The sequence below is a fragment of the Phocoena phocoena genome, chromosome 2, assembly GCF_963924675.1.
Source record: "Phocoena phocoena chromosome 2, mPhoPho1.1, whole genome shotgun sequence".
NCBI classification, from domain to species: Eukaryota; Metazoa; Chordata; class Mammalia; order Artiodactyla; family Phocoenidae; genus Phocoena; species Phocoena phocoena.
Genome location: NC_089220.1, coordinates 153,986,886 through 154,005,521, shown reverse-complemented (window position 1 = coordinate 154,005,521; position 18,636 = coordinate 153,986,886). Strand labels below are relative to the sequence as shown.

General features: G+C 43.1%; 1 protein-coding gene across 2 annotated transcripts in view; it reads right to left on the bottom strand.

Annotated features, from left to right (window-relative positions):
- Positions 1-15,392, bottom strand: part of ITIH2 (inter-alpha-trypsin inhibitor heavy chain 2) — a 37,625-nt gene extending 22,233 nt beyond the window's left edge. The window contains exons 1-7 of one of the 2 annotated variants that reach the window (XM_065870965.1): positions 15,199-15,392; positions 12,448-12,522; positions 9,534-9,566; positions 7,806-7,975; positions 4,605-4,709; positions 1,892-2,054; positions 173-280 (exon numbers count right to left, since the gene is read on the bottom strand). In XM_065870965.1, coding sequence (XP_065727037.1) covers positions 173-280; positions 1,892-2,054; positions 4,605-4,709; positions 7,806-7,975; positions 9,534-9,566; positions 12,448-12,522; positions 15,199-15,282 — 738 coding nt within the window. In that variant the 5' untranslated portion in view covers positions 15,283-15,392. The remainder of the gene's footprint in view (positions 1-172; positions 281-1,891; positions 2,055-4,604; positions 4,710-7,805; positions 7,976-9,533; positions 9,567-12,447; positions 12,523-15,198) is intronic. The other variant, XM_065870966.1, reaches the window with a different exon arrangement.
- Positions 15,393-18,636: the final 3,244 nt, after the last annotated feature.

Sequence of the window (18,636 nt, the reverse complement as noted above, 5' to 3'; positions counted from 1 at the left end):
TGTATATCCTGTGGGAGACCCTAGACTTTGCTCAGGAGTCACTGTTCCTTCATATAGTTCCCTCAGCTCAGCACCTGGGCTTTTCTATCCCCCAGAGCAGAGGAGGAGAGCAGAACCCAGGAGCAAAGTCTAAGTGGCCACTTAGACTCTGTAACATCAATGCTTGTGGTACCTTCTGGTGTCCTTTAGATACGACGGGAACTCCATCAAAATGCCCATCAAACGTGTCCGGAACATGAAGAAATCTCATTCCCTGAGGTTCAATAATCCACACATCTACCTAGAGGTGGGAAAGAAATTACTCAAAGCATTAAAATATTTCAAGATTGAGCAAGAAGTACACTTACTAAGTCCTCTGCTGTTCTTCTCATCTTCAGGATTTCCCAAAGATGACCCAGCATGGCTCCAGCATCACTTCTGCAAGTTCTTTAAATTCTGTGTGACACAATGCATCTCACCATGTAGGCTGAAGACCTTTTGGGCAACCTAGTATTCCCCTTCTATTGCTTCATTTCTCTGGAATTTAATTCCCCTCATCTACTCTATTCCATTCCATTCTTATTTATTTATTTGGTTGCACCAGGTCTTAGTTGCAGCATGCGGGATCTTTTAGTTGCGGCATGTAGGATCTAGTTTCCTGACCAGGGATCGAACCTGGGCCCCCAGCATTGGGAGCACAGAGTCTTAACCATTGGACCACCAGGGAAATCCCCATTCTATTCTTATTTAGAAATAAGAATGGAATGAGAATGTTACCATGATCCATTCATTCATCCCCTTGAATCTCCTACATCAATGGGCAAATTACAACCTGTCTGCTTCACCTTCCTATGTGTCAAATGGAGAGCAGGTCGAACTGTGCACTTCCCTGGGTTTCTTCCAGTTCTGCTCTGCCTCTTACACAAGTGGTCATGTGATGTCAATAAGATTCGAACCAAGAAAAGAGCAGCTCAGTTCTCACGGCAAGAGGTGAAGATTACAGCAGAGGTGAGTTCAAATTGGTAGCCAATGCCCTGCCGCAGGCACTGCTCTCGAGGTGAAGGGAGTTGGAGTGCAATGCGGGGAACGTGGAGCAGATGAAGACGACTACCTCAGCCTCCACTGAGCTGCTATCATTTGCCACCTACTTCCATAAGCTCATCTCACTTGTAACCAAGGAGTCTAAGAACGTTGTAGTACCCTTTTCACAGGTGAGAAAATTGAGGCTCAGGATAGCTTGTCCCATGTGGAAGGTCAGTGTAGTGGGTTAAATGGAGCTCCCCCCCAAGACATGTCTACATCAAATCCCTGAAAGCTGTGACTACTATCTGATTTGGAAAAGGGGTCTTTGCAGATGCAATAAAGGATCTTGAGATGAGATCATCCTGTACTACCCAATGGGCCCTAAAGCCAACGACAAGTGTTCTTACGAGAGCAAGGCAGAGGGAGACTCGAGACACTCAGAAGACACTCAGAACAGGTCACACCCTGGTGACGTGACCAGGGGGGCAGAGATTAGAGTGATGTGGCCACAAGTCAAGGAATGCCAGCAGCTTCCAGATACCAGGAGAAGCAAGAATAGACTCTCCCTGGCAGCCTTTAGGCACGTAGCCCTGCCAACAAGTTGATTTCAGACTTCCATCCTCCAGAACTGTGTGAGAAGACATTTCTGTTGTTCTCAGCCACCCAGCGTGTGGTCATTTGTTCCAACAGGCCACAGGAAACTGACACAGCTAATAAGGAGATGAGCTGGCATTGAAATCTGCAAGGAAGTGGCCTGGTTGACTCCAAACCCAGAATCCTTTCTGCACGCCACCCTGACCTGCAGTGTCGAGTGGCATGGAACACCACAAAGAGTGGGGACAGGCAGAAAGCACAGATGAGGGACAGAGCCGTAGAGGGATGGGCTCACCTCCAGGTGCTTGGCCAGTCGTCCTGGCTGCAGGTGGAGCCTGTGCTCGTAGGACCCCAGCTTCCTCCACTTCACTTCCTGGTAATGAAGTTCAAACTGCACCTTGGCTCCGGGGGCAATGTTCACTTCGGTTTTGAAGTTCTCCATATCGAGGGCTCTGCTCCTACAGGTGCGAGCCCCCCACGTGAGTCATCACAGGCAGAACCTACGCAGAGGGCAGTCGGGCTTCCCTGGGCTAGCAACCTGCTCACTGTTCAGAAGAATGAATGGTAGGTACAGTAGAGGTAACTGCAACTTCTAGATAAATTTCATTCCACCAGCCTGGAATTTTCTTCTCCTCTCCTACCTGATCTTTTTCTTCCAGAGCTTCTTACAGATTTGAGTGTCATCTGCAAAGAGCTACTAGTTATTGATCACCTATTATGTGCCAGGAACTGGACACACATATCATTGCTATTATAGCAGCTCGGCAAGCTGGATCCCAATACCCTCAGTTATCAAATGATGACAGATGAGGCTCACAAAGGGTAAGTAATCGCTCCAGACCACATGGTGAGTCAGTTGTACGGTAGGAACTCAAACCCAAGTTTAGATGATTCCAAAGACAGCATGCCTTTCCTCTACTGCTTTTGAGACTCATTCTAGAGATTCTTTATATTTTGAAAGTCTTCAGAAAGAAGACATCCATTATTTCAACAAATTGAATGTGTATTTCCAGCACTGATGCCTTATTTAGTCCCATACACACCAAGTCCAACGTGATCATTAATCTTGAGGTGTTTATGGTTTTAAAGAGAAAACATTGTCAAATGAGGGAGATTTGAGCATTAGGAGAAACAGTGGGTGATTAAAAAACAAATTAAACAGCTAAATAAGCAAGGTGAGACCATGCATAACCGGATCGTTTGGGATCAGGGAAGTACCATGAAGAAGTGAGCTTGGGATACAGGGCAGCTGAAGAAAAAGATGAGCACGGCCGGGTACAGAGCTTAGGAGTAGAGAGTGGGGTGAGAGGCCTGATGTATCTGGGTGGGGGAGGGCAGGCTACAATGCGAGCTCCGTGTTCTCTGCTGTATCCGCAGTACCTGGAGGAGTTTCTGCTGCAAATAAATATTTGTGGAATGAAGAAATAATAAATGGATGGATGATGTGGTCAAAGTGATGGGTAAAGACGGCAGAATGATACTTAAAGCACTTATTAACCTGGAGGCATGCTGGAGATGTTCCCTGGCTTGGAATTTCTCCTGTCCCTTCTCCTGGCTGAATTCTATTAATCTCTTTGGGCTCAGCTCAAACATCGAGTCTTCTGTGATGATCTGGACCCCCGGACAGAACTGTTCACTTGGTACTTGGAACTCCCATAGGGTTTTGTACCATCTCTACATTAGCACATTATACCATTATATATTACCCCATTATATATTATATATATTACACTTACCTATATAATATATATATATATATATATATATATATATATATATATATATATATATATACACTGTAGGCACCTATATGGTATATATGTTATAGTCACCTATATATTATATATATTACAGTCACCTGTTATATATATTACAGTCATCTGTTATATATATTATAGTCACCTATAGGTTATATATATTATAGTCACCTGTATGTTATATGTATTACAGTCACCTAAATATTATACATATTACAGTCACCTATATGATATATATATTATAGTCACCTATATGCTATATATGTTATGGTCATCTATATGTTATAGTCACCTATACACTGTCCGTTCCGTGGCCATCGCCTCCACTGGCCTGACGGTGTTTGTTGCAGTGTTGCCGTCACCTTTGACAGAGCTGGGTACAGTGTTAACGTTCAGTGCATTTTTCTGAATGAATGAACACATGAATGAAATGAAAAGAACTTCAGCTAAGGGGAAATTTGGGCGTCTGGACGAGGAGAATGAGATGAAGAAAAGAAGATGGCAGGATCTGAGGGCGGCTTAGATACGGAGTGTGGGGATCAGTGAACATTCCTCTGACATTTCTGGTGGAAGAGGCTGCCTCTCTGAGGGTGGCGTGGCATTTCCAGTGTCTTATTTAAAGACCATAAGGGGAAAAAAATAAACAGAATCTAAACTAAGTAACTGTGCTGAAAAAGGTGCCACCCCATAAAAATAGGCCAAGAAGATCATTAAGACAAATTCCAAACCTTTCTTTCTGTGTCATGTGGTGCTGTAACAAGATCACCAATATTTCTTTTTTTCTTTTTTTTTTTTTTTTGGTACGCGGGCCTCTCACTGTTGTGGCCTCTCCCGTTGCGGAGCACAGGCTCCAGACGCGCAGGCTCAGTGGCCGTGGCTCACAGGCCCAGCCGCTCCACGGCATGTGGGATCCTCCCGGACCGGGGCACGAACCCGCGTCCCCTGCATCGGCAGGCGGACTCTCAACCACTGCGCCACCAGGGAAGCCCCGATCACCAATATTTCTGTAGTTCCTCTCTGTACTCTGCTGGGAATCAGTGTTTAGTGACAGGACAGCCATCTACATGCAAGGCAAGCTATGTAAGGCTAACACGTGTGAGATCATCCAAAACTCATGTGTTGCAGGAGGCCTTAGGGAAACAGGAACGGAGATACCTAACTCTGTCGCCTGAGGATGAGGTTCTGTGCCTTCTTGGAGGCTGGTTTTGGGGTTGAGTGGGGGCAGCAGTGGATGAGGACCCCCCCGCTTACCTCACCAATCCAGCCATTTTGCCTTTTGCTCTGGCCTGCGAGTAGAGGGCTCGGCCCACCGTTTTCTCCTTAACAGAACTAGTAAATGTCGTGCCATCCACAGTCCTAAAAAATGACAGAGGGCCTACAGTTGGTCCAAATAGTAGTCTTAGCACAACAAACAAACAACAAGCCAACAGCCCAACCAGGTGGACTTAATGAATTATTTAATTATCATTTTGAACCTGCAGGAAACACGGAGACGTTTGCATATTTCACAGGAGTTCCTTTATCTGATAGTGTGATTAAGAGAGGTGAGGTGGGCTCCCATCCTAAAAACTTCCTCTCGCATATTGTAGTGTTTAAGATGTTTCTTCCTAACGTTTATAGCAGCACTATTTACAAAGGCCAACACATGGAAGCAACCTAAGTGTCCATCGACAGAGGAATGGATCAACAAGATGCGGTACATATATACAATGGAATACTACTCAGCATAAAGAAGAATAAAATAATGCCATTTGCAGCAACATGGGTGGACCTAGAGATGATCATACTAAGTGAAGGAAGTTGGACAGAGAAAGACAGATATCGTATGATATCGCTCATATGTGGAATCTAAAGAAAATGATACAAGTGAACTTATTTACAAAACAGAAAGAAACTCACCGACTTAAAGAACAAACCGATGGTTACCAAAGGGGAAACGTGGAAGGGGAGAGGTAAATTAGGAGACTGGGATTATCACATACACACTACTGCATATAATTAGATAACCAACAAGGACCTACTGTATAGCACAGGGAACTCTACTCAATATTCTGTGATAACATAGATGGGAAAAGAATTTGGAAAAGAACAGATGCATGTATATGTACACCTGAAATTAACGCAACGTTGTAAACCAACTATACTCCAATATAAATGTTTTTAAAAATGTTTCTTCAGTTTCCAGTTTCACCCTTCAGATTAAGGGTTTTTCTCTCGTGCATCCCTTTGGAATGACAAATGTGCCTAGGATTGGTGACTGATAAGTCACTAGTTATCTGGCTGACTTTTGGTTTATAAGATCATTCTCCTGTGTGTTAAGGATCTGGGGTGGCCTGGAGGCATTACGGTCTCCTGTGAGGGTGGAAAAGAGCAAAGAAAGATGAAGAAAGGTGCTTGTCAATCTCTTTGCACAGTTTGTGTTTATCTCTCCAACATCTCTCTCGGGGACCTCTGTGTGCTCATGTCACCTCTTGTCTCTTAGCTGGCCGTCACCTAATCCGTCCCAATAATGGTTAGCTGGAGCAGTCGAATGACAGAATTTTAGAAGCCAAATGGAACATCTGGCCTTCAAGTGGGCAGCATCTCTCCCCAGCATCTCTCTCCAAGTGCATGGAGAAATTTTTGGCTGTTCTGATGACTGAGAAGGGCTACTGGCATTATGGGACGACCCCAAGAGTGCTAGACATTCTGCAACGTGAGATGGAGTTTCCTGTCCCAAATGCCAACAGCATGCTTGTTGAGCACGCTTGGTTCACCTCTGTGGGTGAGAGAAATCAGAGCCAAGGAGTCAAGCGACCTGCTTGAGGTCACACACTTGCTCAGGGGCAGAGCTAGAACTGGACCCCGAGTGCCCAGGTCGGCACTATTTCCATCAAGTCATGCTAAGGTTCGAAGACCAAAAAGTCTTTATGACAAAAGGAAATAATCTCTAATGGTGGAATATTTGGAACCTTGATAAATAGGCAGGAGAAGTTTTTTGACTGGAGATGGAGGTCTGTGTGGTTCATATTAAATTGTGGTGATGTAAGGAGCTATCTTCTCTGATTTATACATTCAGCCGGGAGTACAGAGAGATCAAAATAAACATATATTTCACAATTCTGTCTTTCATCACCTCAAATCTTCTAAGGAATGAGATGGGGACGAAGGGAAAGAATGAAGGAAAACAGAAAGATGAGACACCTGGAATATCTAGTCATATAGTTTAAAAGTAAGAATTTATTAAACTAGTTTTAATATAATTTTTTAGACAGTGTCATATAATACCACTACATAAAAGCTTTTCCTTCTACATTTGCTTTTTAGAAAAGGCTGACTAAAAAAATTTTTCTTTGGAAATAAATTTCTCAGACAATTTGAAGGATTCAAAATCCATGAATTCCAATTCCAGTAAGTCCAATTCCCAGTTACAAATTGCCTTTTGTTCCCCTCACCTTTGTTTTGTTTAGAAAATATAATTAAAATGGCTCTGCCATTTTTAGAAGCCAAAGTGCTTGGTATTTGAACCTTTTATTTTATTTATTCCTCTATTGGCAGAACAGGGAAAGTTTACCCTTGATGAATGAAGCCTCAGGGTGGGAACAAAATAACTGGCCTTCACTATTTGGGTGGTTTAAAATTTTTTGATTACGGAAATCTTTAAGTATACAAAAAAACAGAATAATGTAAGACACCTCCATGAAACCATCACTGAGTTACACCATTATCAATACTCAGCCAACCTCCATTGTCTATACCCCCTCCTTCCACCTCATTTATTCTGAAGCCAATCTCAGATAGCTGACCATCTCATCCTTGAACATTTCAGTATGCATTTTGTAGGGAATTTTTTTAAAGTTCTTTTGTGAATAGAACTAGAGTCATTGAGTAGGAAATGGAACGGATTTCAATTAAGTGGCAGAAATAATTCTAAGCGCTGCCAACCACTGAGTGAATTGCCTTGGAAAGTAGTGAGTTCATCATTAAGGAGATATTCAAGTCAAGCCTGGATAATTCTCACTAGTCAGCGGCTACACAGAGGAATTCAAGCACTGGACACGTGACTGGATTTAATCAGCGGTTCTCCACTTTTTTTTTCCCCGTAAAGAAACATGTGATAGATGATGCTGACCTGCAACCTCCTACACACTCATATACGGTTTCCTGTAACCCAGGGCAACTCCATATATTTTTCTCTCCCCAAGTAAGTGGGAGGTTGTTACCACAGAGATAGGCTTAAGGATGCTTTAATTTATTAGAAAAGAAAAGCAAGTGCTTCACAAATTGTTACTCTGAACAGAAGCAAAATACTGGGACCCAGCCCAAGATGACTCTTGATGTCCAGGGGGTCCACAGCTCTGAAAGCGAGAACCACTGGAATAGGTGGCCATTAAGGTCCATCCTAACTGTGACGGGGTTCGATTCTGCGAGCAGAGCATATCCAGTGTCTGGTTCTGCACAAGAGTCACTCACATGGAGAAGTTGGAGATGAAGGCTCCTCTGGGAATCTGCACATCGAACACGACATCCTGAGGCTGTGGGGAGTGGTTCACCACTTTGGCCTGGATGACAGTGTTGGCCATTCGGGAAGTGATAGTAGACCGGACTTTGTAGCTATAAAGAGTCACTTGATCAACATCTTCCTGTAATTGGCAAGAAAATACAACTGCACTCAGAGAAAAATGACACAGAACTTCACTACGTATTCAATGCTAACATTGGTCCACTGGATTACAAACAATTCTAAGACACCGGTAAGCATACAACTCAGGTATTACTAAGCATTCTCCTAACTTCTTGGAATACCCCTCAGGCAGAAGCCTGAGATATCTTCTTTTTTTTTTTTTTTTTTGTCATTAGTAAACTTTAACGTGCCCTTTTCAGAACCAAACAGATCAAAGATTAAAAAAAGCAAAGTCATAAATTAAATAGCAATAAAAATAAAAAAGTCAGAGGAAATATGAAATTAAAATAAATACAATTTAATAACAAAAGGTCTGAGATATCTTGAGATGCCTTTCAAGCGCTATGAGGCTATTAAAAATGATTTTAAAGGTTAGAATACGAGGAGAAAATGGTTGTGGGGAAGCAAGTTTGGATTACGAAAGTGCAGGAAATAACTTCGAATGCAGGGCCAGAGGGAAGGAAGGATGCAGGACTGCAGCGTTGGAAGGGGACCTGGGCACTACCAGGGGTACGGTGGGGTGGAAGACACATGTGGTCCCCAAAGCCCCACACTGCCACCTACCTTCTTCAACCTGATCTATTGTAATTTCACCTTCTTGCAGTCCTCTTGTCCTTTCCCAAATTAAAACAAAATATGAGAATGCTGATGGATGTGAGCAAAGAACAGAATACCTTGCAGAGGGCGTTTTGATGCAGTTACTGGTCCAGTACTCGGGACCCCTAATCCCAATCCTTCTCTACTGACTTAAGGCAGTTCCAGTATCCGTATGCTCAAAGACAAAGTACTGCAAACGCACATCTTTTAGGAGGTGACTCTAAACAGTCAGGATTATGGCAGTGATGTGACTGACTAGGTTTTGCTTTTTTCTCCGAAAGCTTTTGCTTATTTCAATACTAGGTGTCATATCCCTAAACTTTGTCATCCAAGATTAAACCTTTCAACACATTAACATCCAGCCCACCTCAAGCTGAGATAAAACCCAGGCTACGTTGTTTGTCCTTCTTCCCCCTTAACCCAGAGCTTCTCACAGTTGCTATCAGTTCAGAGCAGGAAGCCCAGGGAACCCCTTCCTCTTGATGTTTTCTTGCCACAGGAAGCTCTACTCCGAACATCTCAGGGAATCGGGCCATTTCATGTTTGAGAGTGCTTTTTCCACACTCACGGCTTTCCCTCCAAAGCTGTTAGGTGTCCTATTTTAAATCAAAACTGTTCTGTTGGAATAAATACACAGTTTTTATTCCAAAAACACCTACAATGTTGTCAAAACTTGCGAAAGTAAAGAGAAGGGACATTTTCACTCCTGGGGACAGCTCTCCCGGCTGCATACAAACTGCACCCTTTCATGCTGAATTTTAGACACACTTCCAAACAGAACTGGGGAAGGGGGTATTTCGAAAGTCAGGTAAACATTCTCAGTGATGAAGACAAAGGAGGCACCCGTATTGATTTCTCGATAATAGGTAACAGAAGAGTCATTCAGACATCAATTTTTAACAAAATCAAAGTAAACTTACCATCATTTCTCCAGATTCTCCAGAAACACTCCTCTGTGAAAGGAAGTTGGATAATCATTCTTCAGAAGCGTGTTGCTTACTACCTTGAGGGCAAAAACTCTTTCCTCAAAAGATACTTTTTCCTTCAGTGCTGAGCTATAATTCATTCACTGGAACCAAGACATAATTATCAAATATTCTTGAATGCTATTTTCCCACTGGTGTGTTTCTGTGAACAAATGTCTCAGTCACTGTTTGGTTGCATGCCCACCATCCTTTGATACAATGCTAAAACCTATGTTTTCGAATGAAAATGTTCAACCAAACTTAATCTGAGTAGCACAGATCACCTTTACCCTATTTGTCTGATTGTTTTCTCAGCAGCAGAGCCTTTCTTCAAAGCCAGGCAGTTGGAAGGCATGTCTGTCTCTTCCACTAGATGAAGCTACATGGGAGCAGAGACTTGGATGCGTTTCCTCCTTGGTGTAGCCCCTGAGTCAAGCACGGTGGAAAATTCTGTACTCAACCGCTATGTTAGAGAATTACAGTAAGTCCCCTACATACGAACCGTCAAGTTGCGAACTTTTGAAGATGCGAACGTGCATTCCATCAACGTCAGGCGTGAGTGAAATTGCAGCTTGCCCTCTGTCTCCTACTTCTGACGGTCCTTCAGCTCTACCATCTCCCACCTCCTCTCCCTCCTCCAGGCGATAACTCTCCTTGCCTGTTCACTCGATGCCATCCCCTTTACGCCAGCTGTTGTACTGTACTAGTGTACTTTTCCAGGTACTGTACTGTAAGATTAAACATGTTTTCTTGGGACTTCCTGGTGGCGCAGTGGTTGGGAGTCCGCCTGCCAGTGCAGGGGACATGGGTTCAAGCCCTGGTCTGGGAGGATCCCACGTGCCGTGGATCAACTAAGCCCATGTGCCACAACTACGGAGCCTGTGCTCTAGAGCCCACGAGCCACAACTACTGGGCCCATGTGCCACAACTGCTGAAGGCCGCGCACCTAGAGCCCGTGCTCCACAAGAGAAGTCACGGCAATGGGAAGCCTACGCACCACAACGAAGACCCAACACAGCCAAAAATAATAAATTAATTTAAAAAATTAAACTTAAAAAAATTATTTAAAAAGTTTTATTTTTTGTGTTTGTTTTTTATGCATTATTTGTGTGAGAAGTATTATAAACCTATTACCGTAGGTTTATAGCCGATTGTGTTAGTTGGGTACCTAGGCTAACTTTGTCACGCTTACGAACGAACTTGCTGAACGTGCTCTCGGAACGGAACTCACTCATATGTAAGGGACTTACTGTATCCACGTGAATGACTGTCCTGTGGGCATGGAAAACTGACTGGCTTTAGAGTGATGGGTGAACCTTTAATGTCAGATGGATTTTAAAGGAATAATTAAGGTGTGGGACATTAGCTTTGCTTGCTTGATTTGGGGTGAGTTGAAATTTTAGGGGGTATTATGTGACATAGCGAGGCCAGCGACTGCCTTCTTCTAGACTGTTTTTAATTGGAGCATAGTTTATTTATTTATTTTTGGCTGCACTGGGTCTTCGTTGCTGCACACAGCCTTCTCACTGTGGTGGCTTCTCTTGTTGCGGAGCACTGGCTCTAGGCGCGCGGGCTTCAGTAGTTGTGGCTTGCTGGTTTCAGTAGTTGTGGCTCACGGGCTCTAGAGCTCAGGTTCAGCAGCTCTGGCGCACGGGCTTAGCTGCTCCGCGGTATGTGGGATCTTCTGGGACCAGAGCTCGAACCTGTGTCCCCTGCATTGGCAGGCGGATTCTTAACCACTGTGCCACCAGGGAAGCAGTGTTAGTTTAGTGTTAGTTTCAGGTGTACAGCAAAGTGATTAGGTTATACCTACATATATAACTATTCTTTTTCAGATACTTTTCCCTTATAGTTTATTACAAAATACTGAGTATAGTTCTCTGTGCCATACAGTAAGTCCTTGTTGGTTATCTATTTAATTTTATTTATTTTTTGGCCGTGCTATGCGGCTTGCATGATCTTAGTTCCCCAACCAGGGATCGAACCTGTGCCCCCTGCAGTGGAAGCGTGGAGTCCTAACCACCGGACCACCAGGGATGTCCTGGTTATCTGTTTTATATATAGTAGTGTGTATCTGTTAATCAACTTCCTAATTTATCCCTCTCCCCCTTTCCCCTTTGGTAATCCTAAGTTTGTTTTCTATGTCTGTGGGTCTTTTGGACTTCTTGAATGCAATTCCTAACGATGATGTTTTCCCTTTTAGATGAAGACACTGGCGTGAGGACTTGCCTATTGGGTTTTAATATTATCGGTCTACAAACAGCCTGGACTTGCAGCAGGTCAAAAATTCATACCCGCACAAAAGATGTCATAGGTCAGCTTACACAAATACCTCCTTTTTTAGCACCTGGGCTCTACATGGGAGAAGCCAAACCCTTCTTGGCCCCCTGGAGAACTCACCCCATGAGTTAGAGCATTTTGTCTGTGCTGTTGCTGGCATCCGGGAGGAGACTGCCAGCATGGTCAGGTCCCCTGTGCTCTCTGAGCAACTCCCCGAGACAGTAGGGACCGTGACTAAGTAGGAGAGCATGGATGGCCCCAATAGGAAGTGTCCTATGAGGAAATTCTTCCATACAAAGCAGTAAAACTATCCCATAATCTTAAACTTTGAAGAAAACACATAGCAATGTATTCTCTAAGGGACCAAGGTGACCATTACAGTTTGAAGATGAACAGACAGCCATGTGGAGGCTTCCCTTTATTTCAGCTGGATAGTGTTTCCCCTGGGTGCAAAACCACCAGACTCTTTGCTGATAAAAAAAACATGCTCTTGAGAAAATGTAGCAAAAATCATCTCAACCCTTTACTTATTTCTTCAATCATGATCTCTTTCACTTATTTTCCCTTTTGGAACTGAGGTTTACTGTACCTGGTACCTCCGGTTCTCTGGCACAAACTGAAATTTGCCTGGGGCCAGTTCCACAAGGTCTCCATATTCTGCAAACTTAAAAAAGAATTTAGGATGTTTATTTCTATCAACATAAAACAGGGAGCTGGTGACAGGCATAAGGTACTGTATTCAATATATTATTTTGCCTTGTTTTCTATATCTCTGGGCAATCTCATTTTTTCATACAATGATTTCTTTTTTTAAAATTGAAGTATAGTGGATTTACAATGTTTCAGGTGTACAGCAAAGTGATTCAGCTATAGATATACATATAATCTATTCTTTTTCACTATCTTTTCCCATACAGGTTATTACAGAGTATTGAGTAGAGTTCCCTGCGCTATATATACAGTAGGTCCTTGCCATTTATCTATTTTATATAGAGTAGTGTGTATCTGCTAATCCCAAATCCCTAATTTATCCTTCCCCCCTTTTCCCTTTGGAACTGTTAAGTTTGTTTTCTGTGTCTGTTACAATGATTTTTTTTTTTTTCTCTCTCTAGTTGCGGAGAGCAGGGGTTACTCTTCATTGCAGTGTGTGGGCTTCTCATTGTGGTGGCTTCTCTTGTTGCGGAGCACGGGCTCTAGGCATGCAGGCTTCAGTAGTTGTAGTACATGGGCTCACTACTTGCAGCATGTGGGCCCTATAGCACTCGGGCTTCAGTAGTTGTGGCTTGCGGGCTCTAGAGCACAGGCTCAGTAGTTGTGGTGCACGGGTTTAGTTGCTCCGTGGCATGTGGGATCTTCCCGGACCAGGGCTCGAACCTGTGTCCCCTGCACTGGCAGGTGGATTCTTAACCACTGTGCCACCAGGGGAAGTCCCTACAATGATTTCTTTAATATATTTGTTTGCCAGTTACGTCTCAGAGGTGAGTAAATGAGAGTTAGTATCTCCAAATTTGGGGAGGCAGGAGTTCATTTCTGAGTTTGCCTATAGATGATGGGATATCCAAGTAGGGGTTGCAGTAGCCCAATGATCAGGTAGGTGCCTGGCAGAAGTACTGGGTAGATCTTGGGGGCATCAGAGGTGTCTTACTAGGTAAATGTGGACCATTATCCATTGAGTTAGAAATGGCGATGTGAAAGGAATGCCAGTAAGTGACTGAAAAAGCACAAACACATTTGGATATCTTGCCTCCAACTCCTGGCTTCGTCAATGAGATTTCCAACATACTCTGGTAGTTTTTAAAGTGTTAGAAAATATGATAGTTTCTAGGCAGACAGGGTGATTTTTTTTTCTTGCAAATATGCCATCCTGTTCTTTGGCATCTTTGTAGGTAATCCATTCTGTAAGTAGCACAAGCAGCTGCGCCTTCTAGGATATTCCCAGAATACATGCTGCTTTTCTGGCATCAGAATAGCTCTTGGGGCTTCCCTGGTGGCGCAGTGGTTAAGAATCCGCCTGCCAATGCAGGGGACACGGGTTGAAGCCCTGGTCCGGGAAGACCCCACCCACCCCGTGGAGCAACAAAGCCCATGAGCCACAAATACTAAGCCTGTGCTCTAGAGCCCGCGAGCCATAACTACTGAAGCCCACACACTTAGAGCCCGTGCTCTGCAACAAGAGAAGTCACCGCAATGAGAAGCCCGCGCACCGCAACGAAGAGAAGCTCCCGCTCGCCGCAACTAGAGAAAGCCCGCAGGCAGCAGCAACAAAGACCCAACGCAGCCAAAAGTAAACAAATAAATTAAAAAAAAAAAAAAAAAGCTCTTGTATGACTTTCAGTCCAAGACTTTCAATACGTTGGGGATGATCAACGGTTTTAAGTGAGGACCTGGAGCTCCCCAGGAGTAATTCCTACACTCTGCCCGTCCATTTACCCAATCTTCCCCTTTAACAGGAATATTAAGTGTCCTTAATTTGGAAATCATTTTCACTTAGATATGACAAACAGAGTGCTTTGAAAATGACTTTTCTATATACTCTTAAGTAAAAGAGTGATAATGATATTTCATAATAAGAGTTATGAGAGCTAATAATTATTAAGTTCTTCCCCAGGTTTGCACTGTGCTGGGTAGTTTACATATGTCACTTAATTCTTACAACAACCCTTTGGGTTAGATCAATTATTATCCCCAATTTTTTAGATAAGGAGGGGGCAGCTGTACTTCGTAAATGGTACACTATGGGGTCGGGCTGTGAACTTGGTTCTCATGCAAAACCTGTTAATGCTCTAAAGGGTAAATATATGTTCCAGAACTTATGGTTACCCGGGGGGAAGGCATAGTTAGGGAGTTTGGGACTGACATGGACACATGGCTATATTTAAAACAGATAACCAACAGGGTCCTACTGTACAGCACAGGGAACTCTGCTCAATTTTATACAACAACCTAAATGGGAAAAGAATTTGGAAAAGAATAGATACATGTATAATTGAATCACCCTGATGTATGCCTCAAACTATCATAACATTGGTAATCAAATGTACTCCATATAAAATAAAAAGTTAAAAATCCTTATCACAAGGGGAAAAAAACTGTAACTATGTATGGTGAGAGATATTAAAGACATTGTGGTGATCATTTTCCAATATATACAAATATTGAATCAAAAAAAGGGTAAATACAGGTTCCAGTAATTATAATAGTGAACACGTCTACTCAGATTAATTTTTTCATGAATTTCCATTCCACACAGAATGCTGTCCTTGAATAGCAACAGGTAACAGGTTATTTACCAAGCTAACCTTTGGGGCCGACAGCAAGGAAGTCTTCTGGAAGTACTTACTTCTGAAAGTCCATTAGTGGGGATTTCGAAGCCCTGTGATTCAGAAAGGAGGAAGCAGACGAGAAAGCACACGACCCCCTTCATCGTGCTAGGTTGCTCTGCCCAGCTCTCCAGCGCCAGGTCTGGGAGGAGCCCACTGCTCCCTGAACCACGATCAGAGGGACAGCAGAGCCGTACAGTTGGTTTTCAAAAAGAAAATTGAGAGAAAAGAGAAGAAGAGAGCTCTCAAACTTTGTTCCAAAACAGGACAAATATTTGTTCTGGAGTTCAAACTTAAGCTGGGGATGGGGGGGTGGGTCACACATCCAGAGGTTATTCAAACAGCAGAGCTGGGGGCAGTCCCTGGGCTGCGAGAGTAAGGCAGGGGTCGGACAGATGTGCAGTGCTTTTTTTTTTTTTCCTTTTGCTGATTTCTGTTCATCTTAAAATCAGAGAGACCTAAGATCAGCGTCATCTTCTTTGAAAGACCAGGTGAGGCACGTGACTGAGAAATCGAGTCAGAGAGGAAAAAGCTAAAGTGAAAAGCTTCTGGAAACAAAATCCTTTAGTTTAAGTGAAAGCAGGAGGAATTTAGGAAAAGTGGGAGAAGAAACCCCACGGTTTTCTGAGCAAAGCACTCACTGGCAGTGTCTCCCCCTCTCCCTTTGAAAACCGAGAACCTATTTCATGAGAGAACTGGGCAAGCAGCAGTGTGGGAGGTTAGGCACCCCTTCAGCAAGGAAGTTTCAGGAACCTCTTTGATTAAGAGAACAGAGTCTGTTCCGGCTGCCCCTGGTCAGTCTCACTCAGGTTAGCGGAAAATCAGTTCTCCCCATCCCAGAACCAGAGACAGCCCAGCCTGGAATCCCTTCCCGCCCATGGTCATGAATCCTAATAACAATGTTGACTAGGATTTATTGAGCCCTTTGTGGTGTCATGCACTTTTACCTACATTAACTTTAACCCCCTGTTTTTATTCAACTATAAAAGAGCCATGTGAGACGTGTACTACATGTATCTTCATTCACAATGGAGGAAAGTAAGGTTAAGTATCAATAACTGATTCCACATTTCATAGTTAGCACGTGGAGACTTAATTCAAGGTCAGCCTGACCTCAAATCTTTTGTTGTTCATGACCACATCCAGGAGAGGCAGCCTGGGGTCCATCTCTGGGATCAGTGTTCCAAGTGTGAATTTAGACTAACAATTACCTGTAGTTCCCAAGCTGGGTGGCCAGTGTACTTGATGAAACTTTTTCTTGAGCCTCTAATCCAGACATCTGCTTGGACAGAGCCATGCTGTGGATCTCAATTTGGCCACAGCTCCCATGTCTTCTCTGGCAGTTTCCTTTGCCAGGATGGAACGATGGCTTCCTGCCCGAGGTCTCTGATCCATCACCTGGTCCGGGTCTTGCTGCTGGAAAAACCTCTACTTTCCCAAAGTGCACTCCCACAGGGGAACTTTCACCCACATGCAAACAGAAAGTCTGCGATGGCCTTTGAAACCTGGTGATGTAGGGCTGTTTCCACCAGATCCGTGCCGACCAGACTCAGCTAGCTTCTGGGGATCTCAGACACGCATCTTGAGGATTACAGCGAACCCAGGATGAACAGGTCACTTCTCTGAGATTGCCCTCTGATTTTGTTCAAAGGGACACGGTTTAAAGTTTATTTCAAAAACAATGCAAGTGAAAAGAGGAAATCAAAACCATGCCAAAAAAGATAAACTGACATGTTAAAATATGCAAAATGATCTTTAAAAAATGACAAATTTATTTGTTAAATCCAAGCACATGCCCCAAATAACTGGAAGTGCTGGTTCAAATGTAATATAAAATGCAAATAGATTAAATGTATCTGTAAGATTATGAAGGGTTACTGATGATTGTTTTAAAAATGTTCAACTGTATGCTGTTTCTAACAATTACACTTTATCTCCAAGAGACAAAAACAGACTGAAAGTTGAGATAGCATTAAAATCTATCTTATTTATTTCAAATACTTGAAAATGGGGGTTACAAAGTTGGTATAGGGTTAAATTAGATGTCATAGCAAATAATACTAAAAAGAAAGTCAGAAGAGAGAATTAAATCTAAGATTATTAATTGTATGCAAATTGTTGTGAAGTACCTCTCTAGAAATTGTTCATCTTGCAAAACTAAAACCCTGTCCCCATTAAACAATAATTCCCCATTCTGTCTGCCCCCAGCTCCCGGCAACCGTCATTCTATTTTCTTTTTCTATGAGTATGATTACTTTACATACATCATATAAGTGGAATCATCCAGTATTTGTCCTTTTGTGAATGGCTTATTTCATTTAGCAGAACGTCCTCATGGTCGATCCATGTTAACGCCTATCAGGACTTCCTTCTTTATTTAAGGCTAAATATAATAGTCTGTCGTATGTATATATCACATTTTCTTTATCCATTCATCCTGCTATGGACACTTAGGCTTCGTCTGTTAAACAAGTGTATCTTTAAACTTTTCTCTGAAATACTTCATAATTAAACATTTTAAAAACAATTTAAAGAGCAAAAAAAAATCAGTTTCAAGTCAGTTAAAAATATTTTCAGCAAGGAATAAAGGTAAACTTGGTGGAATAAAGAAGATCCCTTGTTTTACATGCCACCTCATTTTGTTTAAATAGAATAGAGATCTAAGCTAAACAAATAAATCTATTAGCTGAAGGTAGAGCAGTGTTTGCTACGAATGAAGATGACGTGGGTTTGGATCATGTACGTTGATTTGGTTTTGTTAAGTGTGTACTGCATGATTTGGGTAGTGAATTTACACGCCCCTTCCCCCCCCCCCGCCCCCCCCCGCCAAATGCTTGGTCTCAGCTAAGAGTGAACGTGGTAAGCGTTTCTGGGGACATACCAACCGATATGGATTGCACTTTCTCTCCATTCCCACTGTCACTACTCTCATTAATTTTTCTGGAATGATAGCGATGTTTTCTAGAGACGTCTTGGCTCCTGTTTCTGAATCCATCACACCACGGCTGAAGCAGCGTCCGAGTGCAGCTGTGAAGCGGTCACTCCCTGCTCCAAAGTTTTCACTCTCTTTCTAGAGAGGATCCGGCCAAGACTGATTTTCATGGTGGTCAGTGCTCTACCTTTTCAGCCTGAGCTCCAGCCTACACACCACAAAGCCAGACTATTGGCTCACCTCCAAACCTTTCAACCAAGGGCTTTCCCCGACACAGTTCCCCTTGCCTGGAATTCCAACCTTTTCCTCCAACGTCTCTCTATTAAAACCACATCCCTCTTTCAAAGCCCATCTTAGTTGCGACTTCCGTCACCAACATTTTGCAGATTCCTCTGGCTGACATTCATCATTCATGTCATTTGGGGGCATGATTGCAACACACACCTCCATGCCTTGCTACATTTTCTCAAGTGTAGAGACCACACACTCCTTCATTCAACGCTCTTTATAGAGGAAGACAAATACC